The 13,858-nt window shown below is 36.3% G+C and overlaps 1 protein-coding gene across 9 annotated transcripts in view; it reads right to left on the bottom strand.

Moving 5' to 3' along the window:
- LOC132101214 (protein Aster-B-like) overlaps window positions 1–13,858 on the bottom strand; it is a 144,916-nt gene that overhangs the window by 29,896 nt on the left and 101,162 nt on the right. For 5 of the 9 annotated variants that reach the window (XM_059505967.1, XM_059505969.1, XM_059505970.1 and 2 more), the window contains 2 exons: window positions 12,084–12,297; window positions 2,265–2,285 (listed from right to left, as the gene is read on the bottom strand). In XM_059505967.1, the coding sequence (XP_059361950.1) occupies window positions 2,265–2,285; window positions 12,084–12,297 (235 nt within the window). Of the gene's footprint in view, window positions 1–2,264; window positions 2,286–8,618; window positions 8,640–12,083; window positions 12,321–13,858 lie in introns of those variants that run through there. The other 4 variants (XM_059505966.1, XM_059505968.1, XM_059505974.1 and 1 more) reach the window with 2 other exon arrangements.

Raw genomic sequence — 13,858 nt, 5'->3', positions numbered from 1 at the left:
TGGCCGGGAAGCCGATATTTAAAAGTGAAGCGTTTGTTTACCTCAGGGTTTGTAAAATAGCCCACGTGCACGCGCACTCAAATACGTCAAGACGGGGCAGGATATACCATATATGGTCACCGCAGCAGGAAGCTCGCCCTTCCCCACTCCCCCTCATATTCAGTCGAGAAAGACGCTGGAACTAGTGCACACGTGAGTTGCTCTGTGGTTGACTGCCAGAATCAACATGTAAATGTGTTTTCTCTACCAAGAATGGACCTAGCTATCAGAGACCAGTGGATTAAATTAATTTTTAATGACGCGGTTCCTTCAACCCTTCCACTGGTTTATCGTTACGTGTTTGTGCTAAACATTGTACGCCGAAATCCTTCACAAATTTGGGGCAATATCAGGCGAAGTTGGCATCGAAGCTCGGGAAAAGCGCCATTCCAACAAAATTGCCTGCAATTGAAACGGTAAGACTGTGTTTTTATTGCTCTACTGTGTGTAACAAACAGCATAACTGCTAATGCGGCTATTGTATGCTATTGCGTCTGTCACTAGACAAATAAACGAAAGACTGGAGATGAAGTAATTATTTATGTTCCCTGTAAACGGACTGCAAAAACGGACTTTTGACTGCATTATAATGATTTCTTAATTCAGAATATGATCAAGATTGCGTATGTTGATGTGTTCGGGGAATTTGCCAGTTAATAGTAACATTTAAAGCCCCTTAAATGAACGAAATGACTCGAAAAAAGATTTGTTCATTTTGATGATCGAGTTTGAACAAGAGAGTCTGGCGTTGCCAGATTGGGTGTTTTTTCCGCTACATATTAAGGCCGGTTTACGGTGGGTTTTAGGTGTGTTTTCGCCTAGAAGGCTTTATAGAAATCTGGCATCCTACTGAACGAAGTTAAACTGAGAGAGCGTGGCGTTCACAGACACCAGAATGAACGACTTCACAGTAACGTTCATCAGGCAGTAATGGGTACGTTCAGTTCAGTCCAAAACATGAACGAGTTCATGAATTATCGTTCAATGAACGAGTCCAGGCACAACTCTGGCGGGAGTATTAGCTTCGAGGTATGGGGAATGGCTGCTAACGTACTTTGCAAAAAACAAATGACTGAGATCATCATGAATTCGGTTATTGTTTATTTATTGCCTAACGCTTACATGAGGCCCCGTCTAGTTTGTGTGTGTGTGCTCACGTCTTATATTTGTGTGTGTGTGCTGTGCTCACGTCTCATATGAGTAACTTTATGTGCGTAGATAGTTCATATACATGTATGTGTGACTAGTACTTAGTATATATGCAAGCGTGTTTCATATGTGTGCGTGAATGAAGCTTGATTTAAGCCCTAAACGGCGCCTCATACTTATACACTGGCCGGGAAGCCGGTCGCGTTCATTCACAACTTGCGCCATGATGTCAGTTTGTAATGATACGCTAAAGCGTTACCTGAGGTGTCAACCCCCCTCCTTCCTGCAACCAATCAACGTGCCCCTCATTTGCATTATTATAATGACCGTCCACGACAGCCAAAATATCGCATCAGATCTCGCGAGACAATAATGCCTACAGAGATAAGGGTCTGAGGAGCTCTGTGTTTATTTTTTTCCACTTTTCTTTTTTAGAAGGGCCTGAAAGACTATAATACAGCAGTAGGTATCCAAGGTAATACGAGGGTATGACTCCTTTAAATATGCAATTTTAATGGGAATAGGTAATATTAAATATGTATGCCAAAACATGTAAGATAATACTGAATTGTCAACTTGACATTTTAGAAATATTCGAATTCTGACACTGTGATACACAACAATGTAAAGAAAGCAAATGGTTGTTATCGGTCACGTTGACACACAGACGTAAAATATGAGGAAACTGATAACAAGATCATGAGTCGATAATAGTTGAAGCCAAATTGATGAGTGTCAGAGGAAAGAGCAACAAATCTGTAAATCATTACAGACTAATTCTACTGAACTGAATACTAAAATATATAATAATACTAAAATAATATATATATATATATATATATATATATATATATAAATAATAAGTAAAAAGCAGATTTATTACATTTAATTAAATTATCCTGTTCTCTTGCCCAAGACATGTCATGTTACAGTGACACAAAGAATGCACTGTATGTTTATACAGTGTATGTTTATATTTCAAGGTAGGTGGACACACAACCATTAGTACAAGCATAAACACACACACACACACACACACACACACAGAAACATTATTAATATAAAGTGTGACTTACGTTGTACCAGCTCTGGCTTTTCTGAAAGAGAAGGAAAAGAAAATTACCATATTAAGGAGAGCAAAACAGTAGCTATGCAGAACATTATTTGCATACGCCCCTCACAGCGAGTGTATATTTACAGACTGTGAGGGTTGGCCGAGGGCCTGTCATGTTGCAGCTGGTAAAGTCTGCTAGACTGATATTTCCCTTCACCGGGTAATTACACATGTGTACATCATTTGTTCTTTCCACAAAAAGCGTGAAACAAAGATAGATGGTTAAATGAGCAGTTTCAAAGCTGATACGTCATTGGAAAAAGACAAATTCACACCTCTATAAACCAAAATAAATTTAAAGACACTTCTAAGGGTGTGTTTGTATAGAGGGGTGAACTGACATCACTACCAGTCTATTTATAACCCAACACAGTCTAGCTCAGTCTAGATAAGCTTGAATTTTGTTTCACTCAGGTCAAAAATTCCCTTAAAAAGACCCTTAAAACTATTTCTTATAATTATGATGTTATATCTCGCAATGTGAATTTATTTCTCATAATAATGACATTACTTTTCTCACTGTGACCTTATTTCTTGCAGTCATGAGTCATGACATTATTCACTCACCGGCCACTTTATTAGGTACACCTGTTCAACTGCTTGGTAACACAAATTGCTAATCAGCCAATCACATGGCAGCAACTCACTGCATTTAGGCATCTAGATGTAGATGTGGTGAAGATGACTTGCTGAAGTTCAAAACGAGCATCAGAACGGGGAAGAAAGGGGATTTAAGTGACTTTGAATGTGGAATGGTTGTTGGTGCCAGACGGCCTGGTCTGAGTATTTTTTTAAAACTGCTGATCTACTGGCATTTTCACACACAACCATCTCTAGAGTTTACAGAGAATGGTCAGAAAACGAGAAAATATCCAGTGAGCAGCAGTTGTGTGGACCAAAAGTCATGTTGATGTCAGAGGTCAGAAGAGAATGGGCAGACTGGTTAGAGATGATAGAAATCCAACAGTAACTCAAATAACCACTCGTTAACACCAAGGTAAGCAGAATACCATCTCTGAATGCACAACATGTCAAACCCTAAAGCAGATGGGCTGCAGCAGCAGAAGACCACACCGGGTGCTGCTCCTGTCAGCTAGAAACAGGAAATGGAGGCTACAATTCACACAGACTCACCAAAATTGGACAATAGAAGATTGGGAAAACGTTGCGTGGTCTGATGAGTCTCTTTTTTGCTGCAACATTCAAATGGTAGGGTCAGAATTTAGCGTAAAGAGCATGAAAGCATGGATCCATCCCACGGATTCATCCCACGTTGTCTCAATGGTTCATGCTGCTGCTGGTGGTGTAATGGTGTGGGGGATATTTTCTTGGCACACTTTGGAGCCCTTTTGGGCACCAATTGAGCATCGTTTAAATGCCACAGCCTACCTGAGTATTGTTGCTGACCATGTCCATCCCTTTATGACTACAGTGTACCCATCTTCTGATGGCTACTTCCAGCAGGATAATGCACCATGTCACAAAGCTCAGATCATCTCAGAATGGTTTCTTGAACATGACAATGAGTTCACTTTACTCAAATGGCCCCCGCAGTCACCAGATCTCAATCCAATAGAGCAGCTTTGAATCTATGCCATGAAGAATTAAGGCAGTTCTGAAGGCAAAAGGGGGGGGGGGGTCCAACCTGGTACTAGCAAGGTGTACCTAATAAAGTGTTCAGTGAGTGTATATTGCAATGTGACTTTATTTCTTAGAACATATCCTGCAATGTGACTGTATTCACAATTAGCATAATCCCCGCCTATGAATTACAGCTACTCAAATTGCGTTTCAAGGAACGCAGTGGAATATTCTGGTCTACTTTCTCAGTTATGGGCTCCGTATATTGCATAAATGCAAAAAGACTAGGCCATATTCCTAACAATATAATTTCAATAATGTGTATCCACCAAAGAGTTTTTAGCCAGCTGAAAAAATATCAGGCACTCTTCTTAAAATGACCGACTGGTGGCGCTTGAGAACGCTTTGGTGGCACAGCATTTTTTAGTTGCTATGGTATGGAATATTAACAGCGGCAACATATTAGCCTACTAGTATCTAATTTTTAAGAATTGTAATAAATATAATTAAGCAGTAACTAGTAATATTGACTTCATCATTGTTGGCTGTCGTTGTACAAGTAGGATGTTTAGGTACTGTCCCGCCCCTCCTCTATTTACGGCTGGGTAAATAGTGACAGTGATGAGCGCTGCCTTTAACAATTATCAACTCAAAATAATAAAGAAATAAATAAATAAACAAAAAAAAATATATATATATATACAGTATATAAAAAATAACAACAATAATAATAATAAAACATAAAACATAAAATAAATAAAAATAATTATAAATTAAAAAGAGGTAATTATTATGGCAATGCATCAGAATTCAGTGTGATCAGTTTGCCAAAAAGAACACAGAACATTTTCTGCACCATTTACACATGGCAGGGAGCAGGTGTACATTTCTTTTGTATCAACTAACATTTTGAAAATACGAACATTTTCATAAATTCAAAAGTTCTGCTCATGTTTTATGAATGAGGCCAAGTGACTTTATCTATCAAAATTACATTATAAAAACATTATATTTCGCAATGTGATTTCATTTCTCGCAATTTGACTATTTTCCATAATTATGGCATTTTATCTTGCAATGTGACTTTATTTCTTGTAATTATGAATTTTTTCTATTTTGCAAAGTGACTTTATATTTCATCGCTGTGATTTTATACCACAAAGTGTCACTTTTTATCTCACAGTGACTCTTTCTTGTAATTATGACATTATACTGTAAATTGCCATGTGATTTTATTTCTTATAATTATGACATTATATCCCACAAAGTGACTTCATTGCTCATAATTGACATACAGTAATGTGACTTTATTTTTCTTAACTATGACTTTATATCTGTGCAAAGTGACTTTATCATAATTATGACATTATATCCCACAATGTGACTTAATTTCTCATTATTGACGTAAATACCAATGTGACTTAATTTCTCATTATTGACGTAAATACCAATGTGACTTTATTTCTCTTAAAGGCAGGGTAGGTAAAAAAATGTATAAAAAACTTTTTTTCCAAATTTGTTTAAACTATTTATATATCAATACATAATTAAAATGTAAGTACTCTGAAAAAGAAAGTATAAAAATCGAGTGTCTGTAGACCTCTCACGACTGTTTTAAAGACAGCTCATTATTTCCATTCACTCCACCCCCTCCCTTCTGGGCTCCTTCCAAAGCCTCTACTACGGCTCGCTAAGTAATGTTATGTTAGCTATATTACGCAGCTACGTGTGCTAATGACACATGCTTCATGAGATAATAAACAAAAAAATATGTATGATCAAAATACAAAAAGAAAGATTTACCTGTCCAGCAGAAATAAAGCCATCAAGGAGTCACTTTTCAGCCCCTTGAGTTCCCTCAGTTCTCGCCATCGCTGGAAAGCCACGCCGATATTAACTCGCGTTTTATTTCTTTGTTTATCCAAAGACTTTTTGTTCATTGCCTTTTCTTGTACTGTTACTGTCTTCCTTTTTTTGCCTGGTTTGCCTTCACTAACTGCATAGGCTGGTACTGTGAATTTTGCATGCTGTTTCTCTGCCATTGTTTTGGTATTCCTAGGATCCGTGCCTGGTGAATTCCTCAAATCAAACGTGCGCGCGCAAGTGGGCAGGTCATGTGTGGCAAAAGGGTGGTTGCCATGGTTGCGAGAGAGTGACAGTCGCCTAAGCCAATCCTATGTTTCGTCCCGAAATGGAAATAATGAGCTGTGTTTAATACAGATTAAACGGTTTAGAGTCACTCGATTTTTATACTCTTTTTATCAGAGTACTTACATTTAATTATGCATTGATATATATAGAAAGTTTAAACAAATTTAGAAGAAAGTTGTTTATACATTTATTACCTACCCTGCCTTTAACTATGATGTCTGTGCAAACTGACTTTATTTCTCAAAATTATGACACATTTCACAGAGTGACTTTATTACTCAGAATTATGACATATCTGGCAATGTTATTTTATTTCTCATAATTGTGACATCTCAAAATGTGACTTTATTTCTTGTAATTCATACATTACACATCTTAAATTGTCTCTAATTATGATGGTTTATCTCTTAAAGTGACTTTATATTTCATTGCTGTGATTTTATACTGCACAGTGGCACTTTTTATGTAGAATATGGCTTTCTAGTCTAAATATGAACTAAAAGGAAACCCCTTTGATATATCCCACCCAAACTTCCTGCTTATACATGGATGCACATCAACACAGGACATAAATTTGCACTCATTGAAATCATTTCATGGGGTCATTGAAAGCATGATTACAGGCCCAGTAAACAACTCAGGAAGACATGGAAGAGATAGAGATAGAACAAAAACAGTCTGCATGATAGTTATAAACTTATCTTGATTAAAATAAACATATCTTCTTTACTACAGACCACCACCTAAATGAAAAGAAATGTAAGGAAAATAACTTAAGGCAGGGACAATCAGTTACTCTGATGTTATATTAGTTTGAAGAGAAATGACATATAATGGGGTCCCTTGTTTTATAGTCTAGGTTAAAGTGAGCAGACAATGCGACTAGAAGTGTGTGTCAGCCGATAAGCCGTTCAATTAGCCTACTACCTCAAACATGCTGTGTGTGTCTGTGTGTGTGTGTGCACTACTTTGACAGATTAGCTAGCACACAGCTCTAGTTGTGTCTCGTGACCCTTTAAAGCCTATAGATCAACTCACACACACCTGCTAACACACATACTGGTCTGTTCCATCAAGGCTCAGGGATTGGATGGTTTAATGTAGGCTAATCTGATCTAAACTCAAAAGAGGTGTGAGACAGGTCTCTCGTGTGTACATGTGGACAGAGAGAGAGAGAGAGAGAGGTGAGGAAGGGATTGGATGAATAGTTGAGGGGTGCTCCATGAATGAATTAACGCTTAAGATAGCCTTAGTTCAAGGGCCAGGGAACAAATGAAGAACAACATTAAATGCTTACTTTAATCAGGTTTAATCTGTCATACTGTAAAGCAATGAAAACAGAATGAAAAATAAAAACACGGAGAAACTGGAAGCTCATTTAATGCATCTAAAATACTTTTATCCAATGTGACTTAAAATGCATTTGTGTTCTAGAAATCGAACCCATAACCTTGGTGTTACTAGCATGCTTTACTACTACATTTGTTTTTAGCCAATTCATCTCACGGCACTCTGATGTGATCAATGAAAAGACACAGATTAAAACTGCTAAAAGTCTGCAGGTCAATTGTTTGATTCAAATAAATGAATGCAGTTACAAAAGATGAATAATCATATCTGTGTACCAAAATCACCTAGTAAAATCTACTTCATATACATAAGGCTGGGCCTCTTATGAAATGTTAAAATCACATAACCAGTTAAATTATAGCTTTATGATTAATAACCATAATTTCTTATTCTCTTAATCATCTTCGAAAGTGGCCTTTTTTTCCCGTTGGACATTTCTATTATCTTGCATTGGTAATAAACCTCCAAGAGCAATCATGCTTGGGGTTGCCAGATGTCAAGTGTTTAAATCCCCCAATAAGAGCTTTTCTCTTAAATGGATACATTATCTTCTCAAGTGAGGCTTAACATTCACAACCTGACAATTTTTGCAACCAAATCTGTGTGCACATCTTTTCAGTGACAAATTATAATAAATCCAAGCATCAATCTCGACTATGTTGTTTGCGATTGTGGTTGCTGAATAAATGCACCTAAGCTACCTCTGTGCAACAATACAGTCTTTTTTGTTGAAAAATAAATAAATAAATAAATAAAAATAAAACAACAGATTTTGGAATTAGGAATTTCACTTTCATTTTCTAAAGGTTTTTCTAGTTTTCATAATGCAGAGTGGGTTAATGTATATGACAATAAACAAGATGACCCTGCATATGAATTGGCATTCTCGCTTATGTAAAGTGCAATAATTCTGATTATTTTTTCAAGTAATCAGTTTAACCATCATCATGCAGCCCTAAGTCAAACATTTCTTACTTTATCTCTTTAACCTACTGTCATGCTATTATGCAGAATCAATAGTGACAAATATGCCTGCTAACGAGAGAAAGGACTCTATGCATGTATTTGTTTAAACAAACACTTGGACACACACTTGCATTCACACAAACAGACAGAGTCAGACAAGACACATCAATAACACCGAAACAGACTACAGAACGGCCACTGGAGCAGGAATACAGGCACACAGGGTGAGAGACTGAGTGACTACAGAACAGAAGAGAGAAATGCTTACTTTGGAAAGTCGCTTGTGAGACTAGCATGCATCGAGGAGAAAAACAGAAATCAGAAAACGGAACACAAATCAGAACAACCACAAACAGCGATAAGAAGAACATGAAAGTCAAGTTTAGATCAAAGACATTTTATATGACATCAGCAAAAGTATCAAACTCTAGAAAGAAACAGTACAGTGAGTGTGAAAAATGAAAGGAAACAGGCAGAACAAGCGACTATAACAGTTGAAAAGAGACAGACAGACAGAATGATGATGTTAGCTACTCTGCAGTCAGTGCACTGCATTTATTACAAATCATTACACATCATCTCCCCATTCATTCAGCCACCTGTTTAATGACACCTGTCCATTCATTCATTCATGCATTCATTCCCACATGTGAATGTGATTTTTGAGTTGTCTTACACATTGAAAGCTACATGAACAAAATCATCTGCTGTTTGGCTTGATTTTTGTTTGTACTGAAAATTAATAAATTATACATATATAAAAAAATACAAATATGATAGAGGTCTTCGAGATATTCTCAGGAAATTATGCCATTTGAAGATATCATGTGTTCCCATCAAGAAGGTCTATAATACCTGTGTAAAGCTATCTATGAGCAGAATATACCACTACTTTTATATGTTCAACAACAGAGAAAGATGAGATCAAATGGTGTAGTCACGACTTGTTCCAGCAGAGACTAACGGGACAATGCTTATATAAAATTAGTTTATATATTTTACTGTCTGAAGTTTGTAACCCAAATTATATTTAAAATAACTTAGTTTATGTATTTATTTATTTTATTTTACTGTATTTTATTTTAATTTAAAAGAAATTAATTTATTAATATATATATATATATATATATATATATATATATATATATATATATTAGGGGTTGCACCGACTAATTGACTTCAGTGCTTTGACATGATGCTTTAAAGGTGCTGTATGTATGTTTTTGACTCTACTTAAGCATAAAAACACCATAATATATTTTTGCAGATATTTAAGTAACATGCTAAGATAACATATTTGTTTGTGTGGAAAAACAATGCTACAGTCAGTTATTCTCCTTTGAAAATGTGCGTTCCGGGCCGGAATGTCGGTCTGTTTTGGTTTGTGAAACCCGCACCACTGCCAGTTTATCCAATTGTATTTTGGCACCCCGGCTTGCCAGTTGGTTGAAAACATAGCATCTTTTATTTCATTCATTGTCAAGTGTGCTCGTTCTTGTTGGTGTCGTCAATCTGGCAATCTGCGTGTGTGTGAAGTCTGAGGAGGTGGAGCTGGGTGAACAAAACCCTCTCCAATATTTTGAATTTGGCCTGCAAAACGTAGTTCAACCACTCTGTGTCAATCCTACATAAAGCACCTTTAAGCTTGATGTCGACTAGGCACTGGTCCTATAGAGGGCGCAGCACGGCCTGATTTTGCTGAGTTGGATGTGTTCCTAGGTCAACATATTTTATTGGAACCCTGGAACAACATTTTAATCCAAAAATGTAGTCTTGACCATATCCTACACCTAAACCTAACTTTAACCATGAGTAATCCCTAAAATCTGAGGAAATTACATTGATGTACAAGCACCAAACACTGATTGTAAACCTAAACTTCTCAAAAACTATAAACTGGTTCTTTAAAACTGATCAGTTAATCAAAATGTGTCAGCCCTGTGCTCCTGTCTTTGTTGTGTTTTGTTCTGTGTCTTGTGTTTTCCTTCTCTACATGCCCAATGATCAAGTTTCTCCAATGTCCGATTTCCGTATTTTTCGGACTATAAGTCGCACCCGAGTATAAGTCGCATCAGTCCAAAAATACGTCATGATGAGAAAAAAAAAAAAAAAAAAAAAACATATATAAGTCGCACTGGACTATAAGTCGCATTTATCTAGAACCAAGAACCAAGAGAAAACATTACCGTCTCCAGCCGCGAGAGGGCGCTATATGTCTTCAGTGTAGACTACAGGAGCACTGAGCAGCATAGAGCGCCCTCTCGCGGCTGTAGACGGTAATGATTTCTCTTGGTTCATGTCAAATTAATTTTGATAAATAAGTCGCACCTGACTATTAGTCGCAGGACCAGCCAAACTATGAAAAAAAGTGCGACTTATAGTCCGAAAAATACGGTATATTCATTGTTCGGAGGAGTTTCCTATTTTTATGATGTGATTTATTCCAGCTGTGTCTCGTTTGGTTCATGTGTCTAGCATCTGGTATTGTTCATCTATACCCTCTGCTATGTGTGTGTGTGCTTTATTTTTGTAAATAAAGACTTTATTCACGGATTCCCCTATGTCTCCTCGCTCCTTCACAGTAGCAGTAGCATTGTGACACAATGTTGTTCCAGGGTCAACAAAGATGTCGATCCAGGAACATGTCGCACTAAAATCAGGTTCTGCGGGGCGCAACAGGATAATAAATAAATAAATAAATAAATAAAGGAAAAATAAAATAAATAAAGGACTTCCACATTTACGCTCCGTTTTCAAACAGTTAAAATGACTGAAATGTATTTTTCTGTAATTTCTCAATAAAATAGCTTAGAAACTGAAAAGTTTTACCATATATTAACTAAATCCTTCAAGTTTGATAATAATAATCATAAATAGTAGAATGACTTCTGAATGATCATGTGACACTAAAGACTGGAGTAATTCAGCTTACATCACAGAAATGACATTTTAAAATATATTAAAAGAGAAAACTGTTATTTAAAATTTAATAATATCACAATATTACCGTTTTTACTGTATCTGAATCCAATTCAGCCTTGGTGCGCAGAAGAAACTTCTTTTAAAAATAATAATACAAAAATCTTCATGTGTTTTCTGGTACAATTCTACTACTTAGGTACTTTCCAACAAATTTTGTTAATTTTAAAAGAAATCACAAAATATATTTTATAATATAAAATATATTAATCTTTTTTTTTATTATAAATGGCACTGTTTCCTGAGAATAAGCCTTCACTGAAGTTCTGTAATTTCGTTTGAGAGTGTAACTCTGGTTATAATTATATATTTACAATGCTTCCTTTTGCTTCTGCTTCATATGTTCATATAACACAAGGAGTGATTTGGTGGAAGATGATAAGGTTTGCTTTACCCTTCGTAACTACTGCACTTGAGCGTGAGATAGACTTTTATAGTCCCCATTTAACAGAATTTCAATGTGAAAATATGTTTTACAGTGATATAATAGACCTGCATGGGGAAGATTGCTTGCAAAAATAGTTTATTGTAAACACTGCCATATCAGAGTCTATGGGTTGGACACATGCTATGATTGGACAACAAAGAGCAAACTAGCAGGTACAGTAGCATAAGGCCGTTCCATATATTTAAAGTGCATCATATCCAGTACACAGCAAGTTTCCCTGTGGAGGTGATGTTATAGAATGACTGGGGTTGGTGAAGAACCACAGAGGGACCCAACAGCAGGAGCAGGATGAGGAGGAGGACATACCTTGGAGTTCTTGCCCCCGCTGCGTGTGGACTGGCCGGAGAGGGTGCGAGTGACCAGCTGCTCAGGGGTGGAGGGGGACTTGGAGGTGTCGGACTGCTCTGAGCCTTTCTCCACCATGGTGTCCGTCTCGACGTTCTGCAGAACGGGAGACCGACAGCGCTTCCGCAGAACCGGAGAGCAGGCAGGGGAACTCCGGTTAGAGTTACTGGCAGTGCTGGAGAGACGAAAGAGAAACATCAAGAGCATTGTTTCAGTTTATCACAGAGCGACAGCTTAAAACTCTAGAAAGATCATTTGGCACATCATTTCTTTGTAACATGCATTTGGTCATTTTATATCACATAATGAAAATACATATTCTTTTAGGTGTTTGGAGTTTCTTAACCATTAAAACTACCAATGAAATTGATATTTTTTGGTTTCTGCTTTGGTTTTCTTATAATTTAAATAATAAATAATTTCAAAAAGTTTTTTTTCAAAATGTGTCTATATTATTTATAAAACTATAGTTTTAGCTTATTTAGAGAAATACCTTTACTTCAAATAATGGTTTAATTTAACTAATTAAAATCAATTACATTTAAATAAATGGATCAAATTAATTACATTTTTAAAATATAATATAAACAACTTAAAAGATTTTACGATATAATGTTATAAAATATAAAATTAAATCTACATATTTAATTTCATTTAAAATGGCATTTTATATTTGACCAAGCACAAACATTAATGACAAAAAGGAAACTCAAGTGACAGACCAAAATAAATCTACTTCAAACATTAATAACCTAAAAATCCCCTACAAATGCCACTGATCAACAAAAGCGCACCTTATAAACACCATTGACCTTAACAAGTCCACCACAGACGGACTGAGGTCATAAAGCAGACACTAAAACACGCAGTACACAATCAATAAACAAGCCAAACAGCAACAAAATCAGCATAACTACAGTGTCCCAGCAACTCCAGACATCAGCCAGCATCTAAAAACACAGCTCATTTAAGACAATGATCTAATCAAATTAACATGTATACAAAATTTAACACACACACACACGCGCGCTTACACAAATATATAACCAAACTGCATGCTGACTTGTCCCTGTGGATGCTCAACTCTCTCCAGTTTCCAAAGGGAGCAACCTGGTCACATTATAGGCTCTTATGCAACACCTTACATCACTACTAGCCAATCACAATTGTAAAACGAGGTCACTACGCTATTCTAAAGTTTCAGCGAGGCCTTGTGTGTTTGTGTGTGTGTGTGTGTGATCCGATCCCAGTGATTAGCACAGATAGCCTCCCGCTGTGCTAAAGCTGCACTGCTAAAGATGCATGCTAATATTAGTCTAGCATTCTAACAGACAGCAGAAAATCACTGCTTTCATCGATTTTACATGCCAGGAGCAACCTAGAGAGGGGGAATAAAATGATTTTGAGTAAAATATATATTTAAAAGCAAAAAATTAAGAAACTTAAGAATTCTTTAAGCTCACTTAAAGTCCATTTATTTGACATGTTTTATATGTGTTGACTTAAATATAGTATTTGATTATCATTTTTACTGGGTGCTAATTGAAATATAGGTTAAATAGTTTAAATATACTTAATTGCAACTTCGTCATTACAAATATGTAATTACAAATATGTGACCCTGGAGCACAAAATCAGTCTTAAGTCTCTGGGGTATATTTGTAGCAATAGCCAAAAAAACATTGTATGGGTCAAAATTATTGTTTTTTCTTTTATGCCAAAAATCATTAGGATAT

This window comes from Carassius carassius, chromosome 23 (assembly GCF_963082965.1).
Source record: "Carassius carassius chromosome 23, fCarCar2.1, whole genome shotgun sequence".
Classification (NCBI taxonomy): domain Eukaryota; kingdom Metazoa; phylum Chordata; class Actinopteri; order Cypriniformes; family Cyprinidae; genus Carassius; species Carassius carassius.
Note: the sequence above shows the minus strand (reverse complement) of the source record. Positions and strands in the feature narration are given on the sequence as shown.